This window comes from Alligator sinensis, unplaced genomic scaffold, assembly GCF_000455745.1.
Source record: "Alligator sinensis unplaced genomic scaffold, ASM45574v1 scaffold743_1, whole genome shotgun sequence".
NCBI lineage: Eukaryota > Metazoa > Chordata > Crocodylia > Alligatoridae > Alligator > Alligator sinensis.
The window spans coordinates 57,421-75,964 of NW_005842512.1; the positions used below are offsets into that span (position 1 = coordinate 57,421).

Here is an 18,544-nt window from a genome sequence, read left to right on the forward strand (position 1 = left end):
GGGCAGGGACAGAATGCCACCACCCAGCACCCCGCGTTGCCACTGCTCTGCATCCAACCCCATGCCCCTTCCCTCTCCCCCACTCTGCGTCCACCTGGCCTGCTCCACTGGGGTGGAGCTACCACCCCGCGTCACCGCTGCCTCCCTGGAGCAGGGTGGGGGGAAGCTTGCCCCGCCATCCCTTCCATCTCCCTCCACTGGCTCCAAGGAGCAGGGGCAGGGGGTGGGGTTGAGGTCAGCACCGCTGGCCTACTCCCTTCTCCCCCTGCTCCATCCTCTCCATCATGGTGGTGCTCTGTCACCACCGCCTCCTGTCTGTCTCTGTGGAGCACTCTGATTGGTTGTTTACAGACAACCAATCAGAGTGCTCCAAGAGCATTATGGACAGACAGACAGATGGACTAAGCCCTTTATTATATTAGAATTGTATGTGTATGTATGCGTCCTTTGTGTTTCTCTTTCTTATTATTAAGCATTCCTCTTTCTCCTAAGTCTTTTTCTGCCATCGTTCCACCTTCCATTTCACTCTCTGTCAATCTCTTCCTAGTTTATCCTCCCTTTTTAATCTTAATGGTGCTCACTCTTTATATCACCTAACAATAGAGCCCAGAGAACCTGATCTCTCTTCTTTTCCTCCACAGCTATTGAGGACTAAGTCTAGAATTGATCTACAGAATTTCTCCACCTCTCAAGCAGAACTGGCCTGAAGAGTCTTTCCATCCATCTTTCACACCTGTTTCTGCTTTTCACACCTGTTCTCAGCTGAAAGTGCAAAGAATGTCACTTAGCTGTTGACTAAAAACAGTGAGTTGCTACTATGACCTGCTCTATCTGGGAGAAGCACAGTTGTGCGGGAACACAGCCAGCCCCACTTAGTCTCTAATTTCTGTACAGCATAAAATTTCTAGGGAAGGCTTATCCTCCCTGTGTCTCTTAGATCATGATGCTCAAGCCATGACAAAGGAAAGGGAGGGGCTTAAAATTAAAGGGAGGAAGGTACAGACAGTCTAACAATGCAGCTAAAACAGGGGTGCTCAACCTTTTGGTGCTGTGGGCTGGATGAGTGGCACAGGCCTGGATGCGCCGCATGTGCCAGGATTAGGTCCCATGCTGTCTCCACCCAGCCCACCACTGGATCTGGGCCCATGCCACCTCCCTGGGGCCCCTGTGTGTCTGGATTAGGCCCCAGGCCATATCTGCATGGTAAACTAGCATGCTACCTGGCTGGTGAAGCCCCTCATGGGTCTGTAAATTTGGCAGCAGGGGAGTTGCAGTTGTTGCTGCTGCTCCCCCAAATTTTCAGACTTGTGGGGACCCCTGAGGGCCAGATGGCATGGCTCTGTAGGCCAGATCCGGCTTCCAGGCCAGGGGCTGAGCACCCCGGCCTAAAAAAAAAAGGAAAGGCCTGAAGCCAGTGTGAACCAAGCCTCATGCGCATCTGCTGGCCTCCAACCACTGCACTCACCATGGTCATTTTATCTGTACACTTAGTCTTTGCTAATACCAGACTGAAAGGCTGTCTAACAACAACCCATTCCCAGCTTTGCACAGAGGATCAGCAACTGATGTTACTTGATTCCTTGCTTTATCACAGTTTTAAATACAGAGATGTTTTTCTTATTTTTGCCCTTTCTCTTCCAGAGATGCTGTCTGGATTCGCTGCACCTGCCACAAGGAGAATCTGTTAGTGATATTTTACCGTTCCAGCAGCAAAAAGGAAAGAGCACTTACGGTTTTACTCCAACTGAGACCTGTGGTATGATGCTCTTTAATGTAAGCTTGGAGCTCAGACCAAATGTTCAAGTATGACTTCACCCAATCAACATGACGTGAATCACTGTAAAGACAGGAAATAATTGTGTGTGTGAATGTTTGTGTTTGCCCACAGAGCCTTGTTCCCCAGTGCTTCAAGTACACTACGGATTGTGTCTGTCACTGGCCACATACAATTAAGTCAGAAGACTGCTCTCAAGCAAGCAGCACAGCAAACATTGAGGCCTGGCAGATTGACGAGTCCTAAAGTCCTTAATGAGGGAAAGATTAGAGCATAATAGGGCTCTAAGACAGACTTCCTGCAAACACATCATTTTTTCTGACCAGGCTCAAAGTCAATAAAGCCAAATGAAGCCCTGCACCAGATATCCACACTTGGCTATATTTTCTGCTGGCTCTTGACTTTAAATACAGCTGTCACTTCCTTACTGCCCTCAAACCAGTACACTCTCTGAAACCTGCCCCCCTCCCAGAACTTTTAATAGGGACCATGAAAACTCTTAAACAATACAATGTATATACACAACTTCTCATAATGGAGAACAGGTCAGGAAGCGAAAATTTCATAAATGCTTGGTGTAGACAGGCTAATCTCATGTTTAAAGTTTGTTAGACTCAAATAAGTGCAAACCAAGCTTTTTTAAAACAGGAGCCTAAACTTAGGCTCCTAAATCATTCATTTAGGGTGTATTTACATGTGCTTCAGGAGGGACAACACACTTTAATTAGAACAGCTTCAGGGTGAGGAGGGGTGCTTTAATTAGAATGTAATTAAAGTGCCCACAGTGTCACATGTATTCAGCATTCAAAATGGCAGTGGGGGCACTCTAACTAAAGCTTGTTTGATGAGCTTTAGTTAAAGCACCCTACCGCCATTTTAAAGCATGGAGACACCGAATACACAGGATGTGGAGGCTGCTGGAGCATGCTAATTACCACGCTCCAACAGACTTCATTAATTGCATTGGAGCAGACATCTGGCACATATATAGGTGCCCTTAGGCACTAAAGTAAGTGGCCCAACTTTCCAAAATTCCATGTGCTTGCCATTGGCTGTAATGGGACAGAAAATGGGACTAAGAAAATGCCTGGAAGTAACTGATTGTGGGCTCAAATCCTTCATGGTAAAAATCCAGTGAAAAGTAATGGCTGAGAGACCCTGACCCTCAAAGGTTTTTAGCTGGTTAATTCCCAGCAAAGGCAATAGCTAGGGACCTCTGAGGACTTGGGCCTAAAGGCCTGGTCCAAAGCCCACTGCAATGAGTGAAAAGCCTCCCATCAATCCAGTGGGAACTGCAAGCAGGTCAAATGTGCAAAGAAACATTTTAGCCTGACAAATTAAGCAAAAAGAAAAATAAAAGAGAGAAATGAAGAATTACCCAAACTAAGTACCTATGGGCTCCAGCAAGCATTCAGAATTACAATTTTAAAAGCTTTGCCAAAACTCATATCCATGCACTGATTTTGCCCAGGGGAAATGATTAGATGATCCATATGCTATTTGATCTCTGCTGAGCTTTGTGCAAGTATCACCTAGACCAGGGGTTTCCAAACAGAGGTACATATACCCATGGGGGTATGCAGGACATCTCTGGGGGGTAAGTGGGAAAAATTGTGTAATGGCAGATTTAATTTTCATTATAATAATCGTTGGCATTAAGGAGTTGAAATATGAAAGGTATGCTGGTAGGGCTATGCAGGCAGCTGGTAAATCTGTAAGGGGGTATACAATAAGAAAAAGTTTGGGAACCTCTGACCTAGACAGATACCAAGGCTCACATCTGAAAGAACTGGGTTTACATGAGCCTAATTTACCCTGTCAGATGATGGCCAAGAAAAAAGCCTGATCTGCCCATAATGATATGATGGATGATACTAGAATGATAATGCAGTACTAAGGGCCAAAACCTGACCCCTTTGCAAAGGTGAAATCAATGGTATTTGGGCAAAGGTTCTCTGTAGGGGTGCTCAGGGAAGGTGCCAGCCTCTCTCTTGCAGCCTACTAAATGCATATGAATCTGCTCCATGGCTGTTACTGCAGCTAGGCTTTGGCTGCAGAGCCAGGTGCAGGAACTAGGTGGTAGAGACAAAAGGTAAATTTTCAATTAGAAAATGTCAAGACAGTTAGGGAATTCAGTCCTTCCAGGATACAAGTCAGAGTAATGCTGTAGCTGGCAGTGTGTGTGTGTGTGTGTGTGTGCACATGCATACATGCACACTTGCGTACACTTGGCCCAAATGCCAGCACAAAGTTGTAGAAGTCTAAGACCAGCACTGTGAGTGCTAATTTACAGTGTGTGAGTGCTAATTTACAGTGCAATACACCATGGTACCTAAAGGCAATAGGGAGGGAATGGGATACTGAAATTAGAGCCATGTTAATCAAATTAGTAATAGTCAAATTGCACTAAGTGCTTTTCAATTTCCAGAACATTTTTTGTGGTGGGTCTTCTCTACTCTCTCGCAATACGGCTAGTTCTAAGCTGTCCTCAAAACAGTGAGGACATTCACATTCGGCAACATACCTGTTTTTGTAGTCCTTTAACACCCTGTTAGTATAAAAGGTAGCAGCATCGTTCATCTCCTTGACATAAGGGCCTGGTTTAGGAGACTAAGAGAGCAGGACCATCACCCAAGGATAGCAGGAAAAAATGAAAGAAGAGAAGACGTAAAACATTAGTCACAAACCTCCACCAGTTGACTGTAGAGATAAAGAGATAGGAAGGCAGAGTTACACGATATTGCCAGTATTATTTGTTTTGGAGGTATTAGGGTATTAAGATGTGTGTTTAAAGATGCTCAACTTTACTGTGAGTAACTCACCGCTGCTATCCAGCCAAGGGCCGGTATGCTTTCACTGACAGCGGAGAGGTGATTGAACATTTTGCTTCCTCGGTTACTCTCTCTGAAGTTCTGGATTTCCTGAATCTTGTCTGATATTGGTTTGAGAAGCATTGCCACCTCATTCTGCAGCAAAACAGAGAACTACTGTTACTTTGGGAAACCACAGCTACTGCTGTAACCTTGACAAACACTCAGGATTCTGTCTGCAGTGCCATCAATTTGAGGGGAGGAGGTTAAGGTATTCTTTAAATGCAAAGCATACAACACACCTTCATCTCATCAGAACAGCACAGACTAACGTGCACTGCCACATAGATCCCTGTCAACGTCAACATGTGCTTCTTGAGACCCTGAACATGAAGTGATCATATATCTTGGTGTTACTGGGACTGGTATGGTTTTTCATAGGATACCCCAGAAACTTCTTCAGAATGCAAAATGACCTGGTTTATCCATCAAAATTATTTAGCGTCTTTTTTGAAAGAAATAAAAGTTATTTTTGGAGACCAGCTTGGGAGCCCTGCAGGTAGGGTGTGCTTGGCCAGGAGGATGGGATTGGGGCTGAGGGTGGACGGGTAGCAGTGTTCAGGAGCGGGATGGCTGGGTGGGACCAGGGCTGAGATCAAGGGGGCAGTGACACCTCAAAACCACGCTGAGAGCAGATTGTGGCTCTGCCTCAGGCTCGGACTCCAACCCCGGCCCACACTGTCATCACTTTGCAATCCTGGCCCTGGCCCCACCTACTCATCCTGCTCCTGGACACTGCTCCCCGCCTGCCCACAGGCCCATACCATCTGTCTGGCCAAGTGCACCCTGCCCACGGGGGTCCCAGGCTAATCTCCATACAGACCCCACCTGCCTGCTCCATCCAGTGCCTCCAGATCAGTCTAGTAATCCACCACTTAGGGAGTTTTGGTGAGCTGTTGTGGGTGGGGTGGGGAGTGCTGACCTGGCCCTCAACAGCTCACTGAAACACCCCAAGTGGCCCTCCAGAAAAATAACTACTCACCCCTGGATTAAACCAACTGAAAGATACTGATGGACAAACAATAATACATCTGCTTAAATGGGGCAGGAGAATGCTAGTCAATTCTGCCAGGAATCCTGGCATGTTTGACTCTACAGTAGAAGGAATATGGATCTGTTTGTGCTGAGGATCCTAAAGAATGATCTCTTTATTGCAATGGATATTAAAACAGCTGGTAGTTATTAAAGTGAATGTCTATACTGTATCTGCAACAAAAAACAGTTCAAAGAGATGAATCAGAACAGTCTGGTTGGAAAAGTCTTCAACATGCCTTTGGCATGCGCTACATAAAGTTTCTTGTCATTTAACACAAGGCACAGTTGTTTAAAAGTAATCTAAGAATCTTTGTATAAATACTTGATGCGGTCCTATTAAACTATCTTTTTTCTGGAATTATTAAAATGAATCAGTTAAACAACTTCAAAATACTAAATTTAATTCTGGTCTCTACACTTTAACCTTACTTTTATAATTATTAATGCCAAACAGGACTCTTTCTACAGATACTAATAAATAGCCCCTAAATGCTTTGCTATATTGGCTTCTGCTTTAGTCTACATTGCAAGGTTAAATGGGAGCAATAACGCTTTTGAATTGGCTAGCCAAAAACTTTCCAAAAAAGTCATAACATACAAAAGAGTTTGGATGCTGGCTTCAGGGAACTGTTTAACCCTTGACACCCAGTCATACAAAATTACACTGTGCATCCATGAGCACTGTTATCTCCTTACCCCTCCTCATTCGTCTGCAAACATTTAACTTTACCCAAAGGAAAGATCCAGAGCTGCACTGGTTTAGAGGAGCAGGGCCTGAGAATGGGAGTTCAGGTGAAATCCTGAGGCAGTGTCATCAATCTGTGCAATTTTATTCACATTCCCCATATTTGGTAGTAATCTTAAAGCTCTACCATCTGGAGCTGGGTAATCAGTTGTGCTGAAAAGTCGGAAAACATGGATACTAAAAGCTCAATCCAGAAGACAAATAAAAAGAACCCAACATGCATTTCTTTCTAAACTGCATGGTTTTTATGCTGAGTTCATAGTGCTTGTGGGGCTTAACAATTGGCATTTTATGCATGGAGTTGGCAATGCTGAGTTCACTCAGTTCCACAGTGTCTCCACAAATCATAGCTCCGCTATCTTTTTTTCATGCAATTACATAAAGTCCATCATGCTTATACTATATTTTTACCTGCAACTGTGGAGTTGATTTCACACATTAGGGAAATTGCTATCTTTGCAAGTAGTAACTGGGATCTTCCCCATCACAGATTCTAAAATATAGTTTCCCACACCTCCATCAAGGAGTAAAGTGTAAGTGAATTAATGCAGTCAATGGGGATCATGGGAAGTCACAAACAACTTCCTTGTGACAGACCCCACTTGTCATCCCGCTGGCTTTGAACTATCGTGGTGAGACTGGTCCCTGCTAAACAGGTTTAGGACAGGCCAAGGCCCCTGCGCAGCCAACCTTCACCACTGGGGCCTCAATGCTAACCCATCCTGCACTTATGGAAAGATACAAACAACGCTGCACATCACTGAGGAGTGTCCCCTCTACAAACGAAGAGGTGGATTAATAACTTTGAACTCAGCTAATTAAGAGGTTATCGCTTGCCTTCACAGATTTGCAGTTGCTAAATAAATAAATGCAATCAATGCATGTGTAGGAATAAAATAGGATATCTATTGTGATCATCAGTGAGATGAAAAGTGTTATGGATACGTAAGATCATCCCAGAGTTTCTGGCAACAGGGGCAGAGGTAAGATAGTTTGGGTCCATCGACTGTGATTTTCTCCATACTTTCCAACGCCTGAATTCCTTTTACGGGCAAAATGCAAAAGGGATTTTTTAAATAAAATTTATTTATTTGGTTGGTTTGGATTGTTTTGTCTTTTGTATACTTTGGTAATCTCAACAGGGTAAGCAGTGTGATAGAATAATTATTCTACTTAATCTTATTAATAATCTGATTTGCAGGAGTGCTCACATCAAGCTGAGAAATTACTTTCAGAAATGAATCAAAATAAAACCAAAGCAAATAACTAAACTCACTTAAACCTCCAAGAAACTGCAGCCAAGGGAGGGGGAGGGATCTCTGTCTCCAGTAGAGTTACAATTTTCTTTTTTTTTTTCCTAGCAAAATATTTCCAGCTTTCAAAAGCAGTTGCCAAACGGATCTTTTTGGACAGCTCCTCTCCATGAGGTGAAATTCCCCCCATTCTTGCACAAAAGGGCCTTGTGTGCCATTTAAGGTTTTAGTCTGAAGGGGATGGAACTGAATCTCCTCTGCATCCGCTACTGCAGCCTCTGGGGCCAAAACCGCATCTGTTGCCCTCGTGCACCAGGAAGGAAGTAGGTTGGGATACTGAGTACGTGTAGATGCAGTTCCAGGAGAACCTCCATCCTGACCCAACAGTCCTCCAAACAAAAGCTTATTCAAATACAACTGCATTTAGGGCTTTTTTGCTGAATTTAATGGTATAGTCCCCACTGACCTTAATAGCGCAGTATCTGGACCTTACCATTCTGAGACAAATCTCAGGAAAAACTGCAGGTCTTACCAAGTCAGTGGCCTATTGCTAGCTGCATGTTATTCAGCAATGACTTAAACAACATTTAACATATATTTCCCTTAAAAACCATACAAAGCCCCAAATTCATAGGGAACGCTAGTGACTGATGCAATTGCTCTGCTTTAAACACTGACAAGTTGGCCATTTTAATTTTAGGCATTACAATTTAGGAGACAAATTGGAGAGGAACAGGATAAATGTGGATGGTATAAACAGAGAACCAGGCTGAACAGATTTATCCTGTAGGCTGGAGTCAGTCTGACTATTTTTATAATTAGAATTGAATGTTACAGCACAGTGCATCCCCCCTGCTATAATTTAGCTAGGCAAATCTACAGTACATCCAACAAAGGGGCAGACAGGCCAGGAAGGGCTAACTAGCTGCTCTCGTGCCCTGGACAAAACAGGAAATATTCCATACCCAAGAGTCAAGAGTTCCCCAAATGAAGCTTTTGATTTGCTTCAAACCAGTTGCTGCTATAGGTTATCACAGGTTCTGTTTCTGTGGTAGATGGCAATGCATATAACAGAATTTCAGTAGTGTAACTGAAGGGAGTAATCAGGACAGCAGCCCTGGGCACCATTTTGGTGGGGGAGAAGGGAGGCACAAAAATAACCAACACGGCCACAGAGTGCAGAGCTGTCCCGTTATGCCTCCGCAGAATTTTGCCAGCCAGCTTGACATGTCCAGAATGCTTTGTTGAAAACATCTTGAGTTTGCTATTCCTCAGCTGAATCCATGGCAGGGCTCAGCGATGTTGGAAGTTGTGAGTCCCCGGCCCCAGGGCTGCTCGATGAAATGAGCGTTTGTAGAAAGTTTCAGTCTGTTTGGGTTGTTGCTGTTTCAATCCAATTCAGGCTGGAATCAAAATTTCATGAAAAAACCTCCCCATTTCTCAAAAACCAGAAACCCTGCTTTTCAGCCAGCTCTCCCTACAACATCAAGACACTGGGAGAGTTAAGTATGGCTTGAGGTGTTTGCTCATGTGTGCGTTTGTGCCTGCATGTGTGTGCAAATACAACTACCAAGGAAGCATGGGTGGATCTAGGAGAGGAGGATGGGGGCTGCAGCTACTCCTCCTTTGCCCATGTGATGCCAATGCAATGAATACACTGAGCCCTCAGCTGGTCAGTGTGGGCTTCTGCCTGAGCTCTGCCCATGTAGGGAGGCAGCTGATCAGTGCAGGCTCTTTCCAGAGCCATTACTTTCATTTGCTGAATGCACTTCACAGAGCCATTCCTCTTCCCCATGCCACATTTGGGGTAGGGGAATGGGGGAAATGATCGTGGCACCCACCCTAAGGCTCTGGAGCCATGCAAAGCAAGGCAAGAGCCCATGCAGACCAGCTGATGAGCTCATCTGCATGTGATCATAGAAGGGGAGTACAACCACACCGCCACATCCCCACCCTACTGTAGCACTCAAGAATATGAGCCAATTTAATTTTGGGGCAGTATAAAACCCCACAAAGAACATGGGTTCTAGTAGACAGGGGAATCTTACCATTGCATCAGAATGGCTTAATGGAAGCTTCTCTGGCATTAGCGCATGAATGAGAGCATGACTGCAGGGACTGAAAACTGGCTGAAGGACTGGAGAGAAAGGGCTGTAATAAATGGAAGCATTTCAGACTGGGGCAGATCTCCAGGAAGGTGAGAACAGATCACAGATTAGTATTCTCTATCTTTATTAATGATCTCCAAGATGTAATAAGTAGCATTTTTCTTGAAGGGCAAAATTGCAGTCACTGCCTGGATGTCCCAAACAGCAAAAGGATGCAAGGAGCCTCCTCTTAGATATGCCTGGTCCCTGAATAAGTTTGCAGGTTAATCCTGGCATTCAGGGACTGTCAAGTCTGCAAGACGTTCATGTTGCTGCTGGTGCTCTTGGGGCCAGCACTTTCAATGGTTGTAAAGAAGCAGGATCATGGTCCCACTCCACTCTGGCACTATCTAAAAGAGCTGATGTGATGAGGTAGGGAGTGGGGAAACAAACTTTGCACCTGTTTTAAGGGTAGTGCAGTGACTGTGGTACTTTCTCTAGACCAGGGGTTCTCAATCTTTTTGCATCAGAACCCATTTGTAAACATCAACAGCCAGTTCTGACCCACAGCTCCTGGCCCTGCTGGTGCCCCTCGCTCCCCACCCACACCCCCCTGCCCTGCCCCTCATTCCCCAACCACAGCCCCCTGCCCTGCCCCTCACTCCCCACCCACAGCCCCCTGGCCTTGCTGGTGCCCTCACTCCCAAGCCACAGTCCCCTTCTCCCCTGGGCCATTCTGGTGCCCCTCATTCCCAACCCACAGCCCCCTGCAGCCCTGCCAGAGGGGACCCCCAGCTGCCCCCAACCTGCTCGGGACTGTCTCGGACGGCCAGGGCCGACTCGAGTTACGCTCGTACGTCAGGGCGGGCTGGTGAATGGAGAGGCAGACACAACTTATTGGTTGTAAAAAACTTTACTCACGCCGCTTGCAATCACGACGCAGGTGGTCCGGTCGTCGGAACAACCACACGAGTTGTTCCAGCTGGCGGGGCCCAAGCCAGTTAATCCGTCCGCAATTCGAAGCCGGCGGGGAAAGGGGTACGTCGGGGTTGCGCTCGGTGATGGGAAGAAAGGTCGATAGGTGATCAGTCTATCGATCGGCAGCCGCAAGTCAGATAACTTCAGAGACACTCTGCAGCGTGCTCAAAGCTCTTCGACTTGGGCGGAAGTCGCGCGGAATTTTAAACGGCCAGCGAGCCAATTACTAGCCGCCACGTGTGAATAATTTAGAACTGGCCAACAATGGGGCACAAATTTGCATCCGAATAGCGGGAACTCTTTGCACCGTGCATCTCTGTGCTGCAAAGAAGAAATGCATCCTGCAAAGGAAACTGCAAATTGGCGGGAACTCTCCTGCACGCAGGCTCTTAATTGCAGCAGAACACTCTGCTGTGCAAAGGAGCTCTCATGTGGCCAGGAAATTCCATAGTGCCGAGGCACAAAAAAATCACTGGGTCGTGACAGGGACCTTTCCTTTTGGACCCTGTGCTTTCCCATGTTTTGCTTGGATTTGCTCACGACCCTTTCAAATATTCTTGCGACCAACTTTTGGGTCATGACCCACAGGTTGAGAAACAATGCTCTAGACCAGCATGGCTTCCCACAGCTACATGCAATGCTCCCAGTGCAGGACTGGATCTTAAATGCATCAGACTTTTAAGCTGTGTGTGCACACATTCCCCACCCCCCAACCCAACATGGGAGGTTTTGCACACATCAGCAATACTGCCCATGGTGGTTAGTTACCTGCAGAAAATACCACGTGTGTGCAGCTGGTAAAATGTAATCAAGTGCATCAGAGGAAGTTATGGGAAATATATAACAACAGCTACATGTTTGGAAAGCAGCAATGCCTTGAAACAAAATAAAACAAAATTTGGGAGAGCAGCTGACATCAAATTGGATACGAGTCTGCAATGCTGACCAATAAGGAGCTCACAAATAGGGACCTACCGTATTTGGGGCAACTGCCCACCGATTTCATGGGCAGAACGCAAGGCTCAGCAACCATTTCGTGGGCAGAGTACGACAGGCCCCCCATGCCTCTGATCAGCTGAGGGGCCCAGGTGGCCCTGACCCTTACCACTGATTGGCTGTGTGGGCTGCCTGTCATACAACCCAGCCAATCAGTGGCCAAGGAGGCAGCCATCTTGCTGGCAGCCCTTTGGACAGGCACATCTTCCCTCACCCCCTCCCCATCCTGGCAGGCCCTGAGGATGGCTGGCTCCCTCTGGAGAGCCAGCATTTTATTTTCAGTAAGTTTCTCCCACCCCCATGGATTCCACAGATTTCACGGACATTGCCCACTTTTGTGGATTTTACAAAAACCATGAAATCGCATTTTGGTAGGTCCCTACGTATAAACTTTAGGGGCTGCCTATACAAGGGTATAATACTCAGGAGCTGAACATGACACGCTATCAGGGGTCACTCTCCATGTGATCTTGCTGAGACCACGTACAGCGCAGAGGTTTAGGCTTACTGACACCAGAAATGTGCCAACAACTAAGAAGGAATTTAAAGAACAGGACAAAAAAAAAGTAATGTTGCAAGGAGCTGCGTGCCTCCTGTTTGGGGTTCAAGGCTCTCAACTCCCATTTATAATACACTAGTATATTATTTTATGTAACACAAAATCTCCACTATTATTTCATCCACTTTTGTCTACACACACATTATATATTAACTGTTGCATGGGGGTTTTTAAAGACACTTGAGGATCAAATTCTATTCCTAGCTGCAGAGGCACAGCCCTAGTGACATCAATAACATGAGTAAGATTATAGCAGAATTTGATCCACGTTATTTAGTGTTGCTGAGCAATCGCTAAAGAGGTCAACAATTTCCTTATCTACAGTAAATAGGTAATGGTGGCTCACAATGGCATGATTAGTAGCACAATGGAAATGGATAATAATAAGCAAAAGTAAAATTTTCATTAGGACCAAGATCCTGTTGGCTTGGGGAGTAGTCTTCCAAGGGAAATGGAGAAGGCCCTGTCATTGTAGTCATTTATAAAATAAATGGAGAAAAAATCCAAGTTACAGAGAGAAACTGTGCACTAACAGCTACTGGATGGCAGAAAAGCTTCCTCTTCATTTCTACGAACCAATTCGGAGACCGAGTAAAATCCTCCTCTTGGGCATCCCCATTGACTTTAAGGGAAATGACCCCTTTAAAATCTTCAGGTTTGGTTCCTACAGTTTTAATTCTAAAGCCATCAGTTTGTTGTGAGTGTTTGAATATAGTTTATTATGATTTGCTTTTTTCTAGATGAGCCCAATCCCTCTGCCCTGAATTACATAGAGAGTCTGAGCACAAAAGGAAGGTATTTGACTGGAATGTTCGTCTCCAGAATGTTAATAATCAGACCAGCTGGGCATTGGCAGCCATATGAATTCAATCAGCACTTTTTTGGCGTGTACCTGAAATTATATTCTAACACCTTTTATAGTCTTAACTGCACCTGTCATTTAAATCTGGTTGAGAGTATCTCTTATCACAAGTTTTTTTTGCATTGATAGTTGTGCTTATTTGCAAGGATAATACCTCTTTAGTTTGCAGGAAGATGGGAATTACATCAGAAATACTGTAGCATAACTTTAAATGCAGGGACTTAATGGCAAGATGCACACTGTTACATCATAAAAACTTCAGAATAGTTGTTATAACTGTTCCCTGATGAACAGGGCAGTAACATATCTCAGTCCACAATTTTTGCTGCAATGAGTTTGCCATAGATATGAATCTGATATGGTGTATATGTATAATCATTCACATAAAAAGTAGCCCATTAACTCCTGCCCAGTGGGAGAACAATGGTTCAAACAGCATATCAAAATGACACTCAAAATGATATCGCGGTTTTTAAAAAATACTGAACTTTTAAAGTGAAAGGTGGCATATAATTCACTGTGCACTGAATATTTACTGCTATGACCCTGAACAGTATTTATTTATTTGATAAAATCTGGGGAGGGATCATAAAGTGTTGTTAAACAGATAAAGTTCCTCAGGGTAATTAATAATTTTAAAGTGAGTACACCACAAAATCATATTGTGTTTATTCCAGAATTATATTTGGATTAACATACGTGGAAATTCGAAATTCAGATCAAAATTGTTTTATGATGTTTATTGGTTAAGAATATACAATTATCTTTTGAATGGTTCAGAAAGCATATAAACAGGAGCTCTCAAAATGCTTTTAAAATAATTTCCCCAAGAAGAGAAAACAGTTACTTTTATCTCTCCCCCCCTTTCCTTCCCCTTTTCACCCTCCACATGTAAATAATTTATGACAGTCAGTTCTTACAGTTTTAACATTTAAACTGTGGCGTCAGAAAATTATTTCTAATAAGTGGATGAGCTAAAAAATCACATCTTTGAAGAATGAGTCTGCATCCAGCAGCCATTAGCTGGGACACACAAACACTAATATCAAATGATAGTTTTGTCATGTGATCTTTTCCACTGCACACACAAATATAGAACATGACCATAAAAAGTAACAGAGCATGCACTCTGCTAAGTAATTTATTGCAGTTGATGCTGGACTGGTATGCCAGCTGGAATTACCTTCTCTGCTCCTACTATTTTCACATATACAGATGATAAAGGCTCTGCACCACAAATTCCAAGAGGAAAACATGCAGAGACTATTAACAAGAAACAAATCTGAACAAATCTAAAGTTAAACAAGCTTAACTATTAGGACATTTGCTAGTGTCGCAGTGACCTCAGATGCTGAAGAAATTAAATGTGTATCAACTTCAATATTTCCCGAAATAAAAGAGGAGGAAAATCCCTGCCTCTCCATATATCTTTCTCCATCTATTGACCAGTAAGCCCCCTTTTATATCACAATAGCCATCTTTTCATTTTCATGCCTCCTTCACTAAATTTTTAAGTAAAAAGAACTGAACTAATTTATTTTTTTTCAGGGTTTTTCCTCTTTTTTTTTTTTTTTTGAAATAGTGCCATGTGCAACATCTCAACATGACAGGAACTCAGTAAATCCCTTCGGTCTCCATGCTGCTGTCTGAATATCTACAAAGCTACTATGCCATAATGGCAATTCACTGGCTCATTTACAGCTTTACATTACTAAAGCAAACAGTCTAGACAGCTGAATGACAGAATTACTCTCTGTTCTCTTGCATTTACAGATATGCTGTCATCTTCATTTGCTTTTCTCTGTTCTGTGCATTCTGATACACTAATGATTAGCTTTCCTGTTTGGATTCCACATTGACTCTGTAGCTTTAGGCTATAAATACAAGCAGAATGAGATGACATCACACTGATATAGTCACAGGGGATCCTGATTTCTTTTCTCTCCTGGACTATGCAATGCTTACCAGTTTTCAGATGTGGTGCAGAAAGCAATCTGCAAACCTGTGGCTTTAGAAACACAAGGGTTTTTTTTCTCCCCCATCACTGACATGCAGATATGAAAGAAACAAGTATGGTACGTGGAACTACACTTTATATTGGAAAACACTATACAAGCTGCATCAAAATATGTAAAATAGCAGCCTTCAGCAGTTTTCAGGTCTGCCCACAGTATAGCTGAGTATAAATCTTTGCAAATAACTGTGTATGAAACACTAAGAATGAACAATTATACATACATACATACATACACACACACACACACAAGTGTGTGTATTTCTTTTTAACCCATATGTGTATATAAGGCAAGGTACACAAGACTGGAACATGCCAGCAAAAGTGCAATTAAGACTAGCCCTTGTATTGCCAACTCTGAGCCTTGATTGTGAATTGTTTTAATTGCTGGTGCTTTTCTTAAAGTTACTGCTCCTGGAATGGATGATTACATGCAAACCTGAATTTTCTTCATTTTTTAAACAAAAGCTTCTAGTACTCGCAGTTACCAGGAAAAAGCCTGAAAACCTAACTTAAAAGGCTCAGAAACCAGTAGGCAAATAAAAAGAACCCACAGAGTTTTTTATTTTTATTTTATTTTGGTTATAAGCCAGTCTTTTTTTAGACTTCTTGGGCTCTTCTGCTACAGTAAGGAAGAAAAATGTTGCCAGCAGCACAACAGTATTCTGAATTGAGCAGGAGTAAATTCTTTAGGGCAGCATGCATCCTGTTTCTCACTGTTAGCATTACATTTCCAATGCAACACTCTACACCTGTGCTGACCAGAATAAAACCTCTAGGTTAGGGACAGATATTCAAAAAGACTGAGCCTAAATTGATTCAATCTTTGCAGATTAGTCTAACCTGGCTAGGCTGAGCTGGTTTGTAACTGGACAGACATCCCCTCTGGACTGAGGAAATTCAGACACATGCCGGCAGTGGCTCAGGTTAGAAGCCTGAGAGCGGTAGAGCAGCCCTCCCTTCCCTTGCAGAGAACTGAGCTGAGTGGGGGGCATGGCCAGCCCACAGCATGACCTCTGATTAGGGAGGTCTGCCTGCAGCATCTCAGGCTTTTCCCCACTTGCTGCTCAAGGGGCGGGAGTGTTGCCAGACCCCTGCCTCCTGCTAGCAGGAAGGAGGAAAGGAGGGGGTTGCAGTGCATGCATCTGTTGATGATATGGAGCTTTTCAATCTCCCTCCCTGCTTCTTTATACTCTGTACAACAAACTGACAGGTGAACAAGCCAGCAGGGAGCTGATGACAGTGTTTATCACCTCATTAGCAAACCAATGGCCTCTCTCCATTAATTCAAACTCTTCTTACACAGCTTACCATCTGACCTGTTGATTAGCACCAAACAGTCCTAAGCGGTCACTGTTCTGTCTGCCTGCCCCAGTGAAATTGGAGAGACTCACACACAGACACCTCTCAGCATTAGCTAGCATACCACATGCATAGGGTCCATGGGGCTAGGGTCTGTGTTGTGGGAGATAGGAGGGAGGGAGAGGGGGATGCCTGCTTGTCCAGCAAGCAGCAAGGTGGGGGGTAGGGCACGGGGAAGCCAGGCAGACCCTGCTGTGTCTGCAGTCTCTAATGGAGCTCTGGCCAGGGAGCAGAGGAGAGGGGCCTGCTCTGCTGTGGAGCAGAGAGCCCTGCCCAGCCCAGAGAGCATGCCAGATGCTGAGGGTGTCTGGGTTATCTTAAACCAGGAAGGGGTCTGGACAGACATTGCATAAACCAGTTTGACTCAAATCAGTGAAGTCTGATTCAACCAGGTTTATCTCAAACCGGTTTCAGCCATTTTCAAACTGGTTTATGTGCACTGAATATCTGTTCTGTTACAGGTTTAAACCAGTTTTTGATCACTTAAGCTGGTTTATGTGTAATGTCTATCGCTAGAGACAAATTAAATTTCCCTTCATCAACTGACTGTCCCAGTTAAATTCTCCTTTACTTTACTATTTGTATCAGTCTTGTTTGTCAGGTCTGAAGAACCTTCTGAGTGCTAATTAACCCAGGCTTGTACAAAGGCTGTTATATTACTAGAACAGTTTATTATTCTATTGCAACAACAGGACACAGATAAAAGATCTCAGTAGTCCCCCAACAGACCTGACCAGGGGCTAACCCAGGGGGCACGACAGCATAGCCACACACCCTTTCACGAGTTCATGACATTTGCAGGCTCTGGCAGGAGCTACACTGATGTGGTGGTGAGCTCAGACAACTCACAGTCATCTAAGATCAGGGCAAGTGGGGTGCAACCACACCCTGCCCCCTTCAGATGAGCTCAAGCTGTGCAGGTACCACAATGAGCTCAGCTGTGCAGACACCACAAATTTGAGGGGCACATGCCACAATCCTGGATCTGCCCATGGACCCAACCATTCAATATATTTCCAAGGTTCAGATACCAGCACATCTGAACTAGTAGCAAGGTAAAGCTGACCTTGGGGGAGCTAATTCAGCACAAATGCCATGCCAGAGAACACATCAGACCTTTTGTTTGACTTCCCAATTCCCATATCCAGTACTGCCCCCTGCAGATGGATTTTTATTCCTAAACTGAAACAGCTAAATGCAGAGAATCATCTTGACATCTAAGCATCTAACCAGACAAGCAAAGGCACTCCCAGATAATCAGTTTTTTTACTGCTACAGGTGCTGGGAATTTAACAAAAATACATAAGACTATAATGGGGTTCTGGGCCAAAGAATGAGCAACTGTGTATTGAAAAGGGGTGATTTACCCGTGATTGTAAACAGCTTTGTGCAGGGCTGGCTACAATTACATGCATCAGCACCACAAACAATTGCACGAGGACCTACTCTACTAGGGAATCTGCATGTTCTCAGGGAGTAAATAACAACCCAGTTTTGCCCTCTAGGAGAAAGGGCAGATGGAATCCCAAGTCAGACATTAGCCATTCCTTGCTCAGGTCTGTGTAAATTAGAAGTCTGTCTTAGAGTCTGTCTCAAGGCTTAGCTTTGTGTTCCCCATGAGTGGCCATGCCATTGCTACTTAGAATATCTTTTTTTATTTGTATCTATATCAATATCAGTGACGGTAGTCCCAATAAAGCAACCCAGCAGCTGGGAGTTTTATGGAGGGGTTATTTAATCTGGTGAGTTATGGATTAAGAAACTGAAACAAGGAGTCAAAATCACAGGCCCAGGACAGACTGTACACATGGACTCTCACTCCCTGCATGCCACATGAAAGAGATTTTGAGGACGGCCTCATGGGAGGGTTGGGTACATAGTCATTGCATCTGGACAATGTATAGCACTACTAGCCCAAGCCTCATGTTTTACAGAGGCTGCAAAAGGACTTCCACAGCAACTGCAGGTCTGCGCCATGCTCAACCTCCTAATATGTGATGACATACTCA

At 44.3% G+C, this 18,544-nt stretch overlaps 1 protein-coding gene across 3 annotated transcripts in view; it reads right to left on the reverse strand.

The window, feature by feature from the left end:
- The window catches only part of CAP2 (cyclase associated actin cytoskeleton regulatory protein 2), a 76,770-nt gene that overhangs the window by 23,517 nt on the left and 34,709 nt on the right, over positions 1-18,544 (reverse strand). For all 3 annotated transcript variants that reach the window (XM_025213234.1, XM_025213235.1, XM_006031546.3), the window contains 3 exons: positions 4,597-4,740; positions 4,299-4,384; positions 1,732-1,837 (listed from right to left, as the gene is read on the reverse strand). In XM_025213234.1, coding sequence (XP_025069019.1) covers positions 1,732-1,837; positions 4,299-4,384; positions 4,597-4,740 — 336 coding nt within the window. The remainder of the gene's footprint in view (positions 1-1,731; positions 1,838-4,298; positions 4,385-4,596; positions 4,741-18,544) is intronic.